The following is a 20520-nucleotide window of genomic DNA, read 5'->3' as shown; positions in this document are numbered from 1 at the left end:
TGTGACTGTGTCTAATTGTGCTTCTAAAATAACAGGCTTTGCACTTGCCCAAGTCAAAGCTGATTTGCTGTTGGTGTTTATACATTTATTTATTTATACATAAATGCTTATATAAAATATATTTATTTATACATAGATTTATATATAATGTATATCTAGAAGTTGTATATATTATTTATAATGTATATATAAATTGTGTGTGTGTATTCTAATGCATCTTAACCTCTCAAACACAGAGGTAGTTTTGATGCTTTTCTCTTTTAATGGGATTTTTACTCCCATACCTTCTGAAATATGAAATGAAACATAGCAATGCCACCTGACATGCTTTCAACTGAAATGAGTACTCCATGTGATCACTTGGAGGCCTGTTATATGATTCAGGGCTTGCTAGGAGACTTTTCCAGGAGTCTTATGGAAAGCGTATGTTGTTGGAAGGTAGCAAGAACAGCAGTTTTGGCTCAATAAAGTATGTCTTGGTGCCAAGACTAGTACACACAATACTGTCTAACAGCTGCAAGAAGAGGCAACAGTATTCTGTTCTTCCTCACTCGGCATGAAATGCACTCCAGTATACAGACAACTCCTGAGTAAGTGCAGCTGGAGTTCCAGAGAGGTGAAAGTTTGGCTCCAAATAGAGAATGTACAAAAGCTTTCAAATGTACAAGTATCTAACAGAAACTAGAATGAGGGAGAAAGGCAGGGAAAGAATTATTGATGTGTTGTCTTAATCTTTTTAAGATGAAGCTGGTTTTATCTAGCTAAATTCTGATTTTTATTTTTTTTAAGTCAATTAAATTCTTAACCTTAGATTAGGAAGAAATTACTATAATTAGTTAATTCTCTGGTAGACTTATTTAAATAATCTCCCCACTGACTTCTTAAACTGATCCCAAGTAGTTCCCCCAGTCAGTAGGGTGAACATTGTTTGTCTTCTCGGTGCTTGTCAGTACATTCTCACTTCGGGTATTCTTGCATGTAGGTACCATTAGTTTTTATTATCTTCCCTCAGAAATATTAATGTATGTACACACACAAGTGTCCTCTCCACGGGCTGAGCACTCAGCTGTAAAAGGGAAGGAGAGACTTGTACAACAAAGCCTTGTTCTTTACTGCCTTTTTCAAGTAGGAGGCTTCTTGACTAATTTTTATGGACTGCTGGGAGCTCTGTTAGGTGGGAGCTCTGTTAGACTTCTCTGAAGCTGTCTCATGCCCTTTGTAACATAATTCATAAGCTTCAAGCTGGATACTTAATATGGGAGAGTTTTGGGGGGATTTGGGCAGGTTTTTGGGTTTTTTTGCATCTTTGGTCACAGCTTTTGTGTTTGCTGCTGGGGAGACAAGGGCATCTCTGAAGTGCTCAACTTGTATTGGATTTGTGTCTCAACAGAGGTCATTCTTGTTTCCAGGAATACTTATGGAAGGGAGCTGTGGTTTTTGGACATAGGCAGCTGGTGAAGTTGATCTGTTTTGAATCAGTAGGCAACTCCATTTTCAGAAAAGGAGAAATCTACCACTCTCCAGTCGGGTCGTCTGCGCTTCAGAACAGGAGTTCATATTTTTCAGTCAGCAGTGTGAACCACAGAAAAACAGATCTAGTATCTTTGGAGCACAAATTACTCTTTTATATGCCCAGAAAAAAAATTACAGGAAGTGTTTAAAATGTCTTGCTTTTTTTTTTTTCCACTATCTTTTCTCTTGAACTCTTTCTTCTAATGAAAATTGTAATGGCTTCCCATGATTTGGCCCAAGGCCACTTAACATGTCCTATGAATACCTCTTGCTTTTGCCAGCTTCTCATCCTGTGCCAAATGACTTGCAATCAGCCCTGCACTCTCTTTTGCTGTCTCTGAGTTGTTGAATAAAACTCGAACTAACGTTGGTTGTCTCTTTTCTTTTTTTTTTTTTTTCTTTTTGGCAGTACATTAGTGGTTTCTTAAACTTGAATATTCTAGGAAGAGAAAGCACTGTAGTTTGCCAAAAAGCCTTACCCCCCGCCCCCCTCAGACCTGATACCTTTTACTGAAGTACCCTTGCAGAGCTTCTCCACCTCTGTGCCTAAACTAACCTGCTGTGAGCTAAGAGGCAACTGTGTGTCTTTAGAAGGCTTGCTCAGCAAACACTGATTCTCAAGGGGTTTTAGTCACCTTCCTCTGAAGGTTTGATGACCTCAACAGGTTCTTTTTTTCCTACCTGAAGATCAGCTGACTGATACTAGGCTGACTTGCCTTGCATGCTTAGGATTGTAGATTTTTAGGGTTTTTTTTAAATATTGCTAGGACGAGGTCAACACCATCTGTGGAGGCACCTTTCCCTCCCCTTATGTTTATGTCTGGAAAAATATACGTTAGCAGGTTTTCTGGGACTTTGCTGAAAAGTGAAATGTCTGTTACACATTCATGTTACAAAACTCTTGGGAGTTTCTGTTAGATTTTGGATACTCCAGAGCTGAAAGGGAGGGATGTACAGCCTTCCTTATAGAGCCATGGTTTTTGGTGTGGTGTGATGACAAACTGTTTGGCCATATGGGTACTGCTAAATCCAAAATTCTTAAGAGTGCGTGTGTAGGTACACAAATAGCGTAACTGTGTACTGGGGATTTTGAGGGTTGGTTGCAGGGTAGGTGAATAGGAATTAATAGTAAGTGAGGGAAATCTCCCTTAAAGGAGAATTTACCATTATAGGCTGAGAGTACAGAGGTGTGAATGTTTACAACTACATTTTAAATCATCAAGCCAAAATCTTCATGGTCTATGAAACAGTTTGCCGTTGACCAGAGTATCGGATTAGTACTGTAAGGACATTCTAGTTCTGTTCCATATTATTCAGTTACCTGTTAGATAACATAGGTGAAGTGTATTGCCCCTCTGTGTCCTATCTTCATCCCATGAAACCAAGAGTAGTTATAGTGTATGTTAGGTTCTGTGGGACAACAATACTGTATAAAAGCGCTAATTATACTTCAAACAAAAATGAAGGAACAGTCTCATTCAGTGGAAATCAGAAAGCATAATGCTTCAAAAATATTGCTTTGATAGATTGTACCAATGCAGTGGCTTTTTGAGTATCTTACCTTACTTTGGAGTCAAAATGCCTGAAGCCAACTCAGTAGCTATTTCCTTATGCTCCTCCTCAAGTTTGCTCACCTGAAATCAGTGCTTATTAACTAAGATTGGGTTTTTGTTGTTCTGTAATGCTTTGTTTCAACTGCACAACAAGTAGGCTTTAAGGATGTTAATAGATTCTTAAGTCTGTGTTCAAGGTCATTGAAATCTTCACTGGAAACTAAAATTTAGAATGAATTTTTCCTGTCATACCTATGAATAAATAGCTCTTTTTCTTTTTCGACAGAAAAAAGACGAGACCCACCAAATGGTAAGCTTTTTGCATGAATCACTGCATCTTATTTTTTTCCTACAGCTGTCATTTACTGTTTATGTATAGCTTTGTTTTGGACTTGTTCAGGATAGTCATGTGGCAGCAAAAGCAGTAAAGTCTTGTTGTGGAGGCTAGTATATTTGTTTTGCTTCTGTTCTTTGGTATTTGTTTAGTTGTAGCGTGAAAGATTTGTGGCTTAGCTCGCATTTGTAAAAAAAGTTTTTGGAGGAGTGTGTTGTTGCAAATAGGACAGATGCCTGTCAGCTTCAGCTGAGAAGAAAACTTTGTACCTTGCATTTGTTGCTTGGTCTTCAGAATATACATATATGGGATCACTATACAGAAATGAATGCTGAAATTGAAAGTTAGCCTGTTTCTCTAAGGGCAGGCACAATTATGACAGATTTCATAATGCATCCATAAAATTTCAATTTCAGTGTATCCGGCTAACTGTATAACATAGCCTTTTGGTCATAAGTCATATTTGTCAATATTAAACTTTTTTTGCATGAAAAATTATTTGAATCTATTTACCTCTGAGAAATACATCTCACTGGCATGAAGGTACAGGTTCCTCAAGAGATCCTCTCATTAAATTGATGTAAGGAGTCAAAACTATGTCTCAATTTGATCGAAAGATTTTTTACCATCTATTCTACCATCAGGTGACAAATGCACATCAATGAACATCAAATTTGGAGTCTTTGTAGTTCTAATTCATACTGAGGTTAAAAAGTGCTTTCTCCTGTGATATTTCTGCTGGTGATCCAGGTCATAGGTCGTACCACTGTATCTTAGTTTGTTGCTTGAGCAAAGGGGACAGTCAGCTGACCATCTGAGGTCCCCTTATGACCTGAGGAGATAGTCTTGAATTAGTACAAACCAAGACATCCAAGCACCTTGGTAGGTCACCAAAATAGGTAAACCTTAATTAATCCTGAATTATGGGAACTACTGACTTATTTTATATGTAAATAAAGTGCCCCACCACCACCACGTGGAATACTTCTCAAAAAAATTACTCTTTCTTAAGCATTAGGTTTTGAGGAAGTTCAGGCAATCATGAGTTCACACCAGGCATTTTTAGTATCGATTCCTTCAACTTTTGAAACAATCATGGTAATGCCATCCATGATCATCTTACCAGCTTTTCTGAGCTTTCAGAAGGTTTTAACTGTTCTGCTCTTGAGAAACACTTGCTTCTGCTCACCTAAACAGTGCATCCCTGATAGCAGTACCTGCAGAGCAGATGGGAAGGAAAACAGCAGTGCTGACTGTGTAGTGCCACCTACCACAAGAAATTTAGCCTTTGTCTCTACTGTAAATGTTACCCACAGTAACACAATTTGTTTGTCTAGTTTGCTGTCTCTGATTGGAATAAGAGTTAAGAAAACTAAATCCGTGAAAACTAAGCCTGCAGACACTTTTGTGCTTAAAATAGTCTCCGTAATTCATACTGTAAGATGTTAGGCAGCAACATTTTTCTGGGGACAAATACTCACATGCTAAACTTGCATTCATCGGTCCTGTGCCTTTATCCTGGATATTCTGTGGAAGACATAGGTTTATGCCCAGTGCTTCAGGTTTATGATCACTAGCCAACATCTGAGCATCCCTACTGTTTCCCTGGGACATCCACGTACTCCTTCGCAACCTGTCCGTTTTCCTTTTCTGATTCTGCCAAATTCTGTATTCCCTGGCTTCTTTGCTGGCAAAGAGTTAAGTGTGGTCATACCCTCTGTAGTCACAGATGAGGCATGGTCAGGGAATGGGTTATAGCCTCAGGTGGTTATAGTCTACAGAGGTTCTGTATGTCAGTATTTGGAGTTCAGCCTAGAGCTGATATATACTATCAGCACGTAACTGGAAAAATAAAACCTATTGTAGGATCAGCCAGTTTTTGTTTTACTCTCCCTGTGCAGTGAAATTCTGTTGGGGAAAAAAATGGATCACCTGCCTTTTTTGTACTGGGTATCAATGCATAATTACCTTTCAAAACTGAAAAACAAGAACAGTCACATTTCTGTAGTCACATGATCCATGCTTGAAATACTGCAGGGAATTTTGGTTTAGTGGGGCCTGTTTGTCTGGATTTTGTGCATATGTTGAAGCTGCATGGAAAAAGCACTCTCTTTTTATATGACGTTTTCCATATGACGGATTAAAGATTTTTTTTTTTTGTAAAATTGCAGGATTAGAATCCAATTGGCATTAACAGTTATATAAAATGTATTAGTCTGTAATTTCCTGGGATTTATGTTCTTCTCATATGTAATAGCTAGGTCTCTATGCAAATAAAGAAGAGTTATCATGGTTAAACTGACCTCTTAGTGAAGTGCTGGATGAAATAAGGCTTTGTCAGAGAAATAGGTTTTGAGGGAATCTTTAAGAACCATGTGGCAGAATTTTGCTTCAGATGTTAACTAGAACACTTTGCATTATTGTAGGGCTGTCTGTAGTCTGGGACAGATGCCTAGAGAGGTTCTAAATAAAATACAAAGACTTTCTTAGAATTAACATTTCAAAATGTTCTGTACTACATTTTCTGGAGCCCCTTCTGAAGACGTTACAGATATTGATAACAGTGGATGCTTAAGGCCGCTGTACTGTCAGGTACTTCCAAACGATGAGCTCTATATGCCTCTCTCATCTTCGTTTATTGAGCTAGCTACATCTGATGGGGAAGGGGCATGCCTTATGATGGGAAAAATTTTACTGGATATAAATATGGCAGTTCTAGAAGAGTACAGTTCTTTCCAAGGTTCTTTTATCCCTCGTGGACATGTAAGGTCTAAACCTGACGGTAAGAAAAATTTTCATCTTTAAGGGTTTACTATGACGTCTGGTATGAATATTATTAGTATCAAGGGATTGGTTTCAGGCTATCTGTTCTTAATTTCAGCTGAGTTGAATAAAACTTCAGTTTGCAAATGGCTGCTGCTTGACATGGTTAAAACTGTACATGGTTACTTTAGGATTTTACATGCAAAAAAGTGTAGTTTCAAAGACTGTTAGGAATTGTGAGAAGAATATCAAGAGCTTCCTAGAAGTGCTAAGGTACGTGTTTTCTTTTTGAACCTCAGTATAGCTTTTGAAACTACAAATATCATTGCTATGGTGAGAAAATATAATAGGTGATTAAAGAGAAAATTAACTACAGTATCTTTTGTTTTTAAATCTAATGAAATTAAAACTCTCATTTAATCTTGAAGATTTACTTAACTCCATGTGTTAAGTTTTGGGTTGATAATTTTTGGCAGTTTGTGAATTACTGCTAACTTTAAGTGTAACTTCAATAGTACAAATTGTTTTGCTTGGTTGCATGTGGTCAGTTTGTGTTTTGGTATTGTCAAAGGACAGTTGTCTAGATCATAATATTTATAGATCAAAGCATTTCTGCTTAGCAGAAAACACTTTAGAAATTCTTCCTGCAGTTTCAATGTGGTTGTAAATCTTGTCCTTTAAGACTCCTACAGGAACGTAGGAGTTGTCATATGGTTTTAGATGAGTTTTGTCTAGCCCAGTGTCGTGTTTCTGTTCTTGTTTCTCCTTCTGGCCAGTACTAGGTACTTCCCACTGAGGTGTTAAACTCCAAATGTCAGCTGTGTTATCTATTGTATTGTCTCCTTCTTCTTTCTGATTTGGACTTTAGACTGTGAAACGTAAGGCTTTGTTGGTCCTTCAGAATGCTTAGCATAATTTTGAATTATCCATATAAAATGCAGTTACCAAAAAAAAAACCAACCCAACCCAAAACCACCCACCATCCATCCCCCCCCCCCCCCCCCAAGGCAATATAAGGTTCAGACTTATCAAAGTCTAACCTAGATATTTTTATCATCTGCCCAGTAAGACTGGATGCATGAGTCTTATTTTAATTGAATTGCTAGTCACTGGGCAGTAACTCACAGCAGAGGATGCTTTTCAAACTGTTTCTGGCCAAACTGGTCTTAAATTGACTGCTTAGTTTCAGTTTTGGAAGAATGAGATTATGTATCCTTTCTGCAGGTTTCTTTAAAAATATGCACATGTGTGTGTATGTGTGGATATATACATATATATTTTCATTCATATATATATATATATATATGAAAAATGCACAAACTGCCTCTTAGTATTTAAATACTACTATCACTCATGTCAAGGGTGGTTATCTTCTGTCAAAACTAAAAAACCTGAGTGGAAAACATGCTAGGTATATTTATTTGCTAGTATTACACAAGGAATATAATACTAAAATGCTAAAATTGGCAGGAGTATAATTCAGATGCCTTTTAAATAATGAGAGTAGTAATTCAGAATTGTTTATAATCAAGAACAAGGTTTGAGAACATAGTTCATAATTTGAGTGTTTAATTTCTATTTCTGATGCTGTATTCCCTTTCCCTGCTTTTCAAGCTTTGTTTCTTATCTGGGACTTCAACGTATTTTTCAGACCTGTCAAAGAGTAAGAAATAAGAAATCCTGAATAGTTACATAGACTGTCATATATTTCAAGACAATAGTGTGTTTAGAGCAGGCTTCTGAAATTCTTGTGGTGTTTTGGTTCTGTGTGTGATGACAGAAAGCATTCTCACTTGGGGCTTGTTAAGCAAAGGTTCCTTTCCCCTTAAGATCAGCTTACTGTGCTGCCAAGGCAATGGAGTGCTGGGTGTTACTGTTTATGGTACTCACTTCTTTAATCTTGTCTAGGATTGTAGTTTCCTTCCATGTGTTCTGTGCACATGAAAGCTCTTTAATTCAGAATTACTTTCTTTGCCAAATTTGCAAAAATCAAATTCTAGTGTAGAAAATTTTTCTGCCATTGCTCTGCTTTAGCAATGGGGCAGGGGGAGTTTCCTCAAAGAACTTCAGTTTGTTTCTGACATCCAGAATCCAGCCAGATGCTGTAGCATGTAGAAACATGGCTACAGTACAAGTATTTTGCTACTCAAAAAAAAAATAGCTTCTTTGAAACACAGTAGTAAAAATCCTGTACTTTACCTTCACAGGTCCAAATCTACCAATGGCAACTGTTGATATCAAAAACCCTGAAATTACAACTAACAGGTTTTATACTCCACAAGTCAACAATATTTCATATACCAAAGAAAAGAAGAAAGGAAAAACTAAAAAAAGAAGATTGACAAAGGCAGATATTGGAACACCATCTAATTTCCAGTAAGGACTCTTTTTAATTTGGATTTGGGTTTTGGTGGGTTTTTTGTTGTATTTTTTGGTTGGTTGGGTTTTTTTTTTATTTCTTGGGTGGTTTTTTGTTGTTGGTTTTGGTTTTTGGTTTTTTTTTTGTTTGGGATTTTTGTTGGTGGGGTTTGTTTGGTTTTTGGAATTTTTTTTGGTGTCAGTTACACTTCCAGATGCCCAAGACTTAAATGTGTGACTGTTGTGTGTAACCTGAACTACAGTGAATGTTGGCTGGAATGCTGCGGGGTTTAAAAGCAAGTTAGTTTATACATATACACAGGTGAGAAGTTTACTGCAACTGTAAACAAAAAGTAACTTGGTATTCTAAAACAGTTTAGAAAACAATTGAGCTAAATAAAAATGTGTTATTGAAGTGGTCAGCTCAGTGCAGACTTGTATTTAGCCTCAATGGTCAACTCTTTAACACTGTGATTCTTCCAGCTGTGCCTGCTTGCTGTGCTTCATCTTACAAAGTCCACATATGTGTCCTGACTTGTCATAACAGCAGAAATTACATAGCCTTATTTTTATTTCTGGCTTTCTGTTTACAAACTTACTTATTCTGGTAAATGGGCTAGTCCCATGTCTTGTCATGGAAGTACAGTGTGCATGTATAAACCTCTTAAGAATGGGTTCTTTTTTTCTAATACTGTTTCTTCTGTGTCTTCAATCTTTTAGAATAGTTATGATGTATGTTTTTAAGCTTCACTTTCATGAAACTTGGGTTTGGTTAGTTTACTGAATTAACTATTGTTTTCCTGAAGTATAATTTGGTATTTTAATCTTCTGACTTTTAAAATAAGGGTACTTTATTTGCTAAAGTAACAAGAATTTACAGAGCTTGAGTTAGTTACTGGAAAGATCGGTTTCTGTGAAGTGTTAGAAAGCCAGTGTGAGGTTTACATGCCAAGTGAATGTCTTGTTCTTTTGAACCATTATTTTGCATCAGTTCCACTGACATGCCTTCCCAGAATAAAACTCCATAAAAGTAATGCTGGTTTTACCAGTTACAGTAATGTTACTCCACAGTGTTTTGAGAGAGTGCTCTGTAGAATGGGATAGAGAACAGAAAGCAAAAGGAGGAATTGGCTAAAATGCTTCCCGAACCAGATTGCTTAGAAATTCAGACATCAACCACGTTCTTTTTGATCTGAGTTCAGTGAAGTGCTGCATCTGTTAATGTCACTTCAACTGAAAAATGCAGAAAAGAAGGAAGAGTGAAAGAAAGTAAATTGAATAGTGATTGGTAGCTGGTCACTCTTGTAGCTCTAGTGACGCAGACTTCAGCATATGGGGACAAAATTGTTAATAATGATTTGCATTAGTGTGTCTTCTGATTAGAATTTGTGGAAAGGGTTGTGCAGCAGCACAGATATAAAAAGAATTTGAGACTTTGTTTGTAACATCTGTCAGGTTCTGACCATTGCAAAACATTATGTGCACTCGTAAAATATTAAAGGAGGCCTAGAGAAGCTGAGAAGATGACGATAAAATATTTAAAGAAGTTCAAACAAAAGATATGTTCCCCTATTATTAAATGTAACATTAAATTGAAAGTGGTGAACCTTTGTAGAAGAAGATTGAAAGTCTATTTTGTTCAGCTTAAGGTCTAGTTAAGTTTCCTGTAGAGCACAGCCAAGTGTCATCTTAATGTGTAAGGCTTTAATTGCTGGTTTTATACAAACATATGGGAATTGGTCTTTGGTATTGTTAGGCAAATATGCCAGTAGGATAACTTGTATGTAACTTGAACTGTGATACCTGTCAAGACCAACACTGTCACTGTTTGTTTATGCCAGATCTAAGTTGCAATCAGTAGATAAAATTCTTAGATGCCTTCTGGTAGGCAGATGTGGACTTCCAGTGTTCTGAGAAAAAAAATAATCGAACTGTACTTAACATTAATATAACTTATTGCTATATGTGTTCTTTTAAATAACGTAAGAATTGTAATTACCTGGTAAGTATGCACTTTCATTGAAAAGATCTCTGAAAACAATGCGTTACAGTCATTGTGTACAAGTAACTTACCTTATTCTGAAGGATGACAAATAAATGAGAAATAATGCTCACACTACTCCATTTAAACTAATAGCAATGAAGTACACTAAGCTCTGAATCGTATGCTTGCTACCTCTTAAAAGGGCATTGTGAATTGCACTGACATGCAGAGATATATGGGTAAGATCGTATTTGCTGGTAAATTTGTCAACTTCTGTATGCCAGTTAATAAATTACAATTGGGTATGAGACTATGTATTACGAAATGTATGTCTAATTCATGTGAAGCAAGCTGTAGCTTAACATCCAAAATTCTGTAATGAATAAATCATTACAGAATGATAGTGGAAGGCATTTAAATATTTAGGCAAAACAGAGGGCTTCCCATTTTTACCTCTTCTGTATCATAATGTCATTTTTAAACCAGATTTTTTACTTCTTGCTCCTCAAACGAAGTAGTAAATTAATCATAGTTATACCAAGACTAAAACTGGTCATTGAGCTTCAATAATGTCATTAAGGAAGCTTGTGCTGTTGGTGGTACTAGCAGATCCAAGCAAGAATACAAGGTCTGTTGTGCTAGGCAGTGTATAAGGACAGCAAAACAGTCCTTGTAATTTGACAAGCTTAGTGTAGACTGTGTTGGCTACTAATGGCTCACCTGGTATTTTTAAAACTCTGAATTGGACTTCCTGAAGACTGCATTGTGTTTCTAGAACTGACCATTGGCAAAAAGAAGCGCAGAACGTGGAGTAGTGGTAACGTGATGGTTCTGTCTTCTATAGCCAGCAGCAGTTGCATAAAGTAACTTTGAGGGGCACAAACTCTTCTGCCTTTTTAGCTGATTATAGCATCACGTAAAATAATATTTCAGTATCTGCATGAAATAGCTACTAGAAGCCCAGGATGATGGCAACCGAAAACAGTCCTGACTTTCCTTTGAAAGAAGGAAGTGAATGGGAGAAGGATGATGAGAGAACTAACAGTGATGGTAGGGAGGAGGAGGAGGTTTTCCAGCTGCATGACACTCAAGACCTTGGCAGTAGCTTGGAAGTCCAGTTACTATATATCCCCCCTTGGTCTCTGCAGTCCTTCTATCACCATCCATATGCAACACAGGGTAGCATGGAGCCTTCATGTTTTGCCACAGACCATAACCTAAGGGGGAAAATAACTCCTCCACTTGGTCTTTTTGACACAAGACAAAAAAGTGGGAGTAAAAGAAGTTTTACTATTCCGTTCTCAGGTGAGAAGTAAGAATTGCTTAGTGTATTATAAGCCTGGAGGTAGGAGCTGGTAGTAATCTCTAGTTATCTTGGTGCCCTGTTTATTTTATTTAACAAGATCCTTTTTATGCTGATTAAATGGACTTCTCTGCTTTTTTAGACACATCGGACATGTTGGCTGGGATCCAAACACCGGTTTTGATGTAAGTAATTTAATAAATTATTCAAAACGCTGAATAATTAAAGCTTTAGAGGCTTTTTACATAAGTTGTGCAGAGTGGCATTACACTTAACTGTACGTCAAAATAGTTATAAATTGTGATTTTTATGTGATTCAGATGGAGAGATTTTGAAGTAGAAGGGAATAGGAGCAGTCTGGGATTGAGGGGAAAACATGCAAAAAGTAAGGGTTTTTTGCAAGGTACTTGGCTCTCCTAAAATAGTCCTGTCTGAAAAGTCAACCCAGAGACATGTCCTTGGTTTTGCTCTTACTTTTAACTACATGGTTGGTGGTTTGTTTGGGTGGGTTTTTTTTTTCCCCAATGCAAATGATATTTTTTAAAATTCCTCTATTTCAAGCTACTTAAAACTAATGTATCTGACTTGTAGGTGAACAACTTAGACCCAGAACTGAAAAACCTGTTTGATCTGTGTGGAATTTCAGAAGCTCAACTAAAAGACAAAGAAACTTCAAAGGTCATATATGATTTCATTGAAAAAACAGGAGGTGTGGAAGCTGTTAAAAATGAACTGCGCAGGCAAGGTGGGATTTCTTTTATGTCCGTGTGAAAATTAGCAGGGTGGCTTTTGCCTTAAGGATTAGAGTAAAAGCTGTTGATGAGCAATTTTTGACTCTCCTCTCTGGTCTTCATGTCACTGCAGTTGTATTGGATTTCATAATGTTTCTGTATACCGTATGCTATGTTAAAATGTTCATGCATGACCCAGGACCCGTTTGTTCCCTAACAAATAAGGCTTTTATCTATGTCAGTTAAGTGATTTCCAGTAACTCTTAGTCTGACTGTAAAGCTATGCAGTATATTCCATATAGACTGTGTATGTTGCATATTTATTTTATAATCTCAATCTTTTAAATAAATGTAAATCTTAGAAGCAATGTTGCTGTCGTCAGTTATAGTAGTAGCATGTGTCTGATAGGTGTACGGGTGGTGTCTGTTTACCCTGGCAGCACTGTGTAATGAACATTGCAATAGCTAGAGGCCTGCAAATTTTATATGAATATTTAAAAAAAGAAAAAAAAGCTTTTAAAGTGAAAAGTACTAATTTTTATTGCAGCAGAAGCCTGCTCAAATTCTCAAATAAGCATTTCCTGCCTAACCTTTAAATGTGATCTTAGCTGATGCATTATCTAGTAGAACATAGCAAGTCAGCCTGAAAATTAGACTACCAATGTCAAACTTTCAAAAAATTTGCCTAGAACACTTTTCAAGAGAAAGAGGATATAAATACCATTGAAATTATAACAGTTTGAAAGTAGTGAATAAATTGTTTGAGTGACTGAAGAGATACAGATTCAGGGTACAATGACTTGTTACATTTATTCCTTAGGTCCCCCTCGGTGGAGCGGTATGTATTTGAGCTGGCATCTAAGTAATGCTTCGAAATATTCATGCTGCTGTGTGATTTCTTTCCTAGATGAGAAACCTTAGTCCGCATCTGGTTGACTGCAATACTAAAAATTATAGTCAAACTTCTTAGTTAAATTGCAAGCAAAATCTCAGTTATGATTTTTTTTCTCAGTAAGAGATCTGTCAGTTTCTTTGTATAATCTTAACTCTGTTTAAATGATTACAGAGTTGTTGATCCCAGACTGCTGACCATAAAATGGGATTGAGAAGACTTGCCTTGGAGTCTTATGACTAGCTTAAAATACTTTAAAATGCCTGTTTTTCTATTACGTATGTGTGAACTTCAAGTTACGGCCACTTGCATGTATGTGGTTGAAAGAAAATCTGCCTCATCTTTAACATGCATGATAATAATCTACCTCTTGTGCTTTTTGATAGAGGTAGATAAAATATTCCAGTATTTCAGTAGGTTTATCCACAATTATGCTGTTTGATGTGTAGGCTTGATTGCTGTTTGAAGTGTTATTTCTCAACTGAAACACATTTTTCTGTGTTGCAAGAATGTCTGTGCTTATGTACTGACCTTGCTAGGATCCTGATGGGAGAGTCAGACACGTTGTTCTGCTCAGACAAAAGTTACTTTCTTGTTTTTCCTGCCCTTCCCCTAGTTTTGGTACGGTTGGTTGTTTTTTTTAGTGACAATACCATCAACAGAAGATTTTATGTACCTTTTTTATTAATAGCTGTGTTCAGATTAATATTCATTTATAAAAACCTACATTGTTTTCTTTTTTGCTGGTACCATCTGTTTGGGGGGAAGGGAAAGAGGATGAGGTAATGGTGCTCCCTCCTTGCTCTTCCTCCCTCATTTCACTCCAGCAGAGTGCAGAGAAGCCTTATAAAACCCCCAAACTCTTATTTCCAGAGGTTGGGTGTGGTATATCTCTCTATATAAGCTGCAAATAAAACCTTCCCCCACAGGAGAATATAAACCTTTGTGTTCAAAATCTACAGACACTACAGACTCCAGAGCATGACCGTGTTATATATCTTTTCAGTAATACAGAAAAACTGTCTGTAGTGCTTGCTGAGTAAGTTACATTTGAAAATACTGGCCTCCAGTGGCCAAAAAGGAAACTATGTGGAATTTTTTTTTAAATCAAGACTATTGTCAGTATGTCTGTTGCAAAATATATGAAGGTTGAGAGGAGATTCTCCCCATGTTGTTCTTTTGAAGGGATGGAAGAAAACCAGCAGTTTGTGGAATTTAAGAAAATAACGTGATTTTAGGAGGGGTCTGCTTCTCTAAGATGGGCAGGGAAGGAGGAGGCACTAGCGCCTCTTCCTCAAAATCCCTTTTTAGGGATGTCCCCTCTCTATTCCAGTGCAGACAGCCTACTTTCTCAGCATGTAACAGGAAGGAGATCATATAAGAGGTAAAGAAGTATCTTCTTGAATGTAATACCCTTTTTGTTATTAAAGCATGTGAAATCAAATATGAATTTTTTTTCGTTGTATGACAGCACCTGGATTATTAAGTAGTTACGTGCAACAACCACACAACCAAAAGTACCATAAGCCATTAGATGCTTAATGGAAGAGGAAGTGAAACGGTGCTATTTAAAATGCCATTAGCAGAGCAAGGACATTTCAAGGCCATTTCATATAGAAAAGATGCTGTGCATTGAGGTAGCCCTGAAGTTTTTTCCTTTCTATGGTCCCGTCCATAAGGATATTGTTGGAGCTGATTTTCAGAGTCAGTTTGTGCTGCATTGTAATGAATCAGTATTGTTTTTGTTACTAGAAGATGATGCTTCAAAAAATACTTGCGTCTGTAATTCCCAAATAAAATAACGGATAGATTATAAAACGGAAATTCTGCACTTCACTTTAAGTGTGTTTTCTACAACCTCCTTCTCTTGCCTTCTGTCTTAGCTCTGCAAAATTATAGAGGTTTCTTCTGAAATTTTGTCATGAAAAATTGAAACACTAATTTAAGATATACACTGAATTACGAAGAAAATTACTACCATAGGACCAAACCAAAATTAATTACCAAACTTGTTTTGTGACTTTAATTAGTCTTTTTATGTATTGCACTTACTTCCTGCAGCGTTGATTCTTTTACAAAATACATGACAGACGGGCTACATTCATCTTGGTTTGCATTCATATAAGCACAGCTTGTATTCAACTATATTCAACTTAATCCAGAATTGGTAAAATTTGCAGAGGCACAGAGATACTTGCAAAAAGTGAGGCAAAGCCTTTTTTCTTTTTCTGCTAGTCTCTGAAAGACTTACAGGTGTTGAGTAGCATGTAATTGCAAATGGTTTTGTTTCATTTCAGCTCCACCTCCACCACCACCGTGCAGAGGAGGACCCCCTCCACCTCCACCACCACCTCCCCATAGCTCAGGCCCTCCTCCTCCCCCTGCTAGGGGCCGAGGGGCACCGCCTCCACCTCCTTCAAGAGCTCCCACAGCAGCACCTCCACCCCCGCCTCCATCTAGACCTGGTGCCACAGTGCCCCCACCTCCTCCAAACAGGATGTATCCTCCACCACCACCAGTGCATTCATCATCTGCACCATCGGGCCCTCCTCCACCACCGCCACCACCAGCAAGTGGGTCATCTGTCCCTCCGCCACCACCTCCTCCTCCACCCCCTCCTGGTCCTCCTCCGCCACCAGGCCTTCCTTCAGAGGTTGATCACCAGCTTCCAGTTCCTGCGGGAAACAAAGCAGCACTCTTGGATCAAATCAGAGAAGGAGCTCAGTTAAAGAAGGTAGAACAGAACAGTCGACCAGTGTCCTGCTCAGGAAGAGATGCACTGTTAGACCAGATACGACAGGGTATACAGCTGAAGTCTGTGAGTAAAAGCTGTTTCTCATCTGTGTCCCCTTGGGACTTGCAAATGGATGCTGTATTGCAGTGTGAACAGTAACTTGTGGCTCTGTTTTGGGCTGGATCATAACTTTCAGAGTTTTTGAAGTGATGCTTTAAATGGTAGTACTGAGAAAAATGCTTAGAATGCATATTTGCTATAGAAGAGTATTGGTGCCTGAAATTGTCCTTATTTTAAACTCATTTCTCACTTTTCAGTAAAGCTTTAAGCATAAATCCTACAATGTTGATACCACAGTATCATGGCAGTAAAGAACTTTTGCAAGAACTATGAGAGATTGCTGGTCTTCCTCCCCCCCCCTTCTTAAAAATGGACCCATGCTCTACAAATGTTGAGGCTTCTAAGAAGGTGGCTGCCTGTGTCTGGAAAAGTGCTGCCCATGAGGGATGCCTCTGCTGTTACTGCTGCAGTTTAGGCTATTACTATAACTATTTCTTTATGATGTCGCTGAGTATCTTCAAAATAATTTTGCCTGTAGGTAGTTTTGGGATTGTTCTGCCATTCTTCCGCACTCTGATGTAAAAAGTGTGAGGGCATGTTGATATTTATTTGCCATTACAGGTATGCAGTATCGAAGTCTATTACTTTCAGAAGGGATTATCAACCCAAAACAGACCTGGTTAACAAACCCAAACAAGAAAAAATATTTTGTGGTATATACCAAGGATAAAATAAGCAATGATTATTGATGACACAGAAGTCATGCCTGTACAACCATATTAAAAAGCTTTTCTTTAGCTGAGCACTCACTTCATGATAGTCAAAGCTGAAATATTTAACCTTGAGTATGGACTAACTGCAGTTGTGTTATGCAGCAAAAGAGAAAATGTTGACTTTTTTATAAATAAAAACTTAGCTTAAGCTGAAGAAACAAACTGCAGTTTCATTCTTCCTTCTGGCTGAAAATAAACTCAATAGTCTATTGTAAGTTTGTCTCGAAATACACAGGTTCTGTTTTGCTAACTGCGTCTTTCTAATGTATCCTTTCTTCCAAGGTATCTGATGGTCAGGAGAGTGCACCACCTACACCTGCACCCACCTCAGGAATTGTGGGTGCATTAATGGAAGTTATGCAGAAAAGGAGCAAAGCCATTCATTCTTCAGGTGAGTCTCATGGAATTTTTCTGACCTCATGGTGTCAGGTTTTCAAAAGTTAACACTTCTATTCAACATAAAATATTGTTGGAAGAAAGTATGGATTTCAGCGTATAGTCCAATACAGAATGCTCTAGGCAAACCCCTAGTGATGGGTTGAAAGGTTACATCATGCTACTTTGAATTACTGGTGTACAGTAGTTTGCAGTAATACTGAATAGAAAATTACTAATCAATGTTAATATCCTTACAAAGTTGTTTGGTGGTTTTTTTTATCCAGTAGATGTCTGATGAAATAAGTTGTCAAAATATTTTGGAAGGAAGGTTTTTAATGCTTTCTGTTTCTAGAAGCCAAAGCTCTTGCAAAAATTCATGCTCTTTAAAACTGTGGCTTCCAGTGTGCTTTGGATGCCACCTGCTGGATAGTAATCAGGTAACTAGTGTTACTTGACTAGTCCCATACTGGTTCTGAATCAACTTTTCACACTCCAATGCTTGGAAAAAAATAAGGCTGCAAGAGGATTTGCATTTCTCAAATACCAGCTTGTAATAAATGCAGTTCAGTTGCTGCAGTGCAGCTGTTTGGTTACATCTCTTCTGTTTAGGCTTTGATATGTTTTTCTTCCAGAGCCTGCCTTGACACCAAAGCTGCACTCACAGTCTGCAGACCATTTGGCTAAGTGCAATATAGTTCGTTGATTTGCTGCCTTATGTAGTAATCTCCAGTTTTGGTACTTTACGTAAATCAAATAACAGAATGTTGCTAAATACAGGGTTTTCACAGGGCAGGGAATGATCTTGCCTAACAAGTAAGTAGTTTAATTTTAATAGGCTACAACTTTTAAATTATGATACATATCAAAATAGCAGAAGGCTGAATAAAGCTAACAACAAATGTTGATGTTGAAGTGGATGTGCATTACACAGCTTAGATAGAATATTCCAGTAACCACAATGGACTCTAGCTCACTTCTTTAATTTGCTTGTACAGTAAACAGAAATCCTGTTATGCAGTAAACCTGGGAAACAGTTCTTATGTTTCTGAAATTAATCTGTCCTTGAAGTTTAAAACCCAATCTGCAACAAGCTGGCCACTGTTAGATTCTCTAGTAAAGAGTAATAAGTAGTAAGTGTTAAATGAGAACTGATTTATTTCTCACAGCTGAAAACCAGGTACATGTTTCCTACCTGGGGAAAGGAATGAGAAAGGAAACAAATGAGATTTAACTTTCAGCCAGTATCTATCTAAACTGAATGTCATGCCTAGAAATCTTAAAATAGGGTATTACCAAATGTATTGTCGTGACCTCTGTGAACTGATCGTTCTGTTTTCAGAAAGTTGTGGGAGAAGTCAGTAACACTTGTTGTACTAATTTGGTGCATGCCAGTGATTTGCTTTTTTTTGTCTTACAGATGAAGATGAGGATGAAGATGATGAAGAAGACTTTGAGGATGACGACGAATGGGATGATTGATCATATATTATTATTATATATATATTTTTTAAGGTGAATGATATACTAAACACTACTTTCTGTCTATGGATTCTGTAAAATTATCATGTAAATGTTCTACCAATTTGCTGTATATTTTTGTTGCCTTTTGCTTTTTTATTAATCTGTGCAATACCTCATTTAATCTGTAAAGGTTTGTCATAATCCTCTACAAAGCTACTCCCTGTTAATGTGTGCAAGTTTACACCTGGATGATCATGTACATGTGAATACTTTCCATTCCATCAATAAGGGAGTTTAAATGTAATATGTGAGACTGACAAAAACCTTAATGTAATTTAGTTATAATGCAAGAAGGAAGACAAAATATTTTCATACCCTACTTTTTCTGTATCTAAATTTTCTTATTAAAACCTAGTATAGCACTATGTTCTTTAAGTGATGCAGCTCTTAGTTTATTTAGCCCCTTCATTTCAAATGCAATGCTACGTGAATGTTGAGGCTGGTTTATACTATTGCATGGTTTCAATTACATCACAACATTGCAGTTCAAATCTTAGCAGTATGCTTTACATAGAACAAAATCACTACAGAAATACACAGCTAGTTGTGAAGATTACCTTGCCCTAACTGTAGCGATGCTGACTGCTGTTGAACAGCAGTAGTCATTAAATCCTTCAGTTAGGGAGCTCTCTATCTGAAGTTAAACAGGGTGGCTTTACGTTGTAATAGTGGTAAAGGCATCTTTGATGCAGTCAAGTTCAGTCTTTTAGTTTTCCTCCCTTCCCAGCTCTTACTTTCAGAATGAAGAAGTGTAAATTACTGGGGGCTATACTGGAGGCTGGCGATTGCTACAGTTTGATTTATTTTTAAAATCAGTTTTATGTGGTTTTCAGGCTGAAGGGCTGCGTTTAATGCTTGCTTCGATAATGTTTAATTACTTTTTAAAATTTGTAGGACATTGGTGTACTAATAAACATAAGTGGTATTACTTTGCAGTCTTTGCGTTATGGTACACAACAAATGCTGAAACACCAATCCTACGTCCGTAAAGTTGGAAAGCCATTAACTCAGAGTATACACTTTGAATAAGTACTGAACTTTATGGCAATATTGTCTGCTTATGTTGGCTTTAAGACCAAGGGTTGTGACGAAGATCAAGAACCCGATTCACGAGAATAGTATTTGAATAAGTGGACAGAAAATGGGATTCTCATTTCACAGCTTGCACATTTATATAAGTTGTACTTTGTAGTGCAGTAAACACTGGCATATCTGCCTATTACAAAATACTAGTCTATGCTACGTGGGTATTTAATATCTGCAGCATCAGTTACTGTACTTATTGTAACTTTCAGGTAGAAAATCTTCTTAAAAACCACATTATCTGACACAGAATGTTTAGTTAATTCAGTCATATTTGGAGCGTAGTTAATGCATAGTGTCCTGGGTCTTTGACTGTAGTCAAGCTATCAAACTAAATTTAAGTTATCGGAATTGTATTGACTGAAACCCAGTGTTGACCTGATCTTGACAGGCTGGACCTGCATGATACGGCTTGGATTTCTAACCCAGTTATAACCTAGTCTTTAGCGAATTAATTTAGTCATATGAGAAAAAGGAAAGTTGCTGAAAAGTAGTGGGAGAGGTAAGGTTGTAGTTAAATTATTCACAGGATACTAACTTC

At 37.3% G+C, this 20520-nt stretch overlaps 1 protein-coding gene across 2 annotated transcripts in view; it reads left to right on the top strand.

The window, feature by feature from the left end:
• WASL (WASP like actin nucleation promoting factor) overlaps window positions 1–19824 on the top strand; it is a 50953-nt gene extending 31129 nt beyond the window's left edge. For both annotated transcript variants that reach the window (XM_075081205.1, XM_075081204.1), the window contains 7 exons: window positions 3352–3375; window positions 8370–8538; window positions 11950–11992; window positions 12399–12552; window positions 15728–16248; window positions 17280–17388; window positions 18793–19824. In XM_075081205.1, coding sequence (XP_074937306.1) covers window positions 3352–3375; window positions 8370–8538; window positions 11950–11992; window positions 12399–12552; window positions 15728–16248; window positions 17280–17388; window positions 18793–18854 — 1082 coding nt within the window. In that variant the 3' untranslated portion in view covers window positions 18855–19824. The remainder of the gene's footprint in view (window positions 1–3351; window positions 3376–8369; window positions 8539–11949; window positions 11993–12398; window positions 12553–15727; window positions 16249–17279; window positions 17389–18792) is intronic.
• Window positions 19825–20520: the final 696 nt, after the last annotated feature.

Source organism: Phalacrocorax aristotelis, chromosome 1, assembly GCF_949628215.1.
Source record: "Phalacrocorax aristotelis chromosome 1, bGulAri2.1, whole genome shotgun sequence".
Classification (NCBI taxonomy): domain Eukaryota; kingdom Metazoa; phylum Chordata; class Aves; order Suliformes; family Phalacrocoracidae; genus Phalacrocorax; species Phalacrocorax aristotelis.
This window is presented reverse-complemented; position numbering and strand designations above follow the sequence as displayed.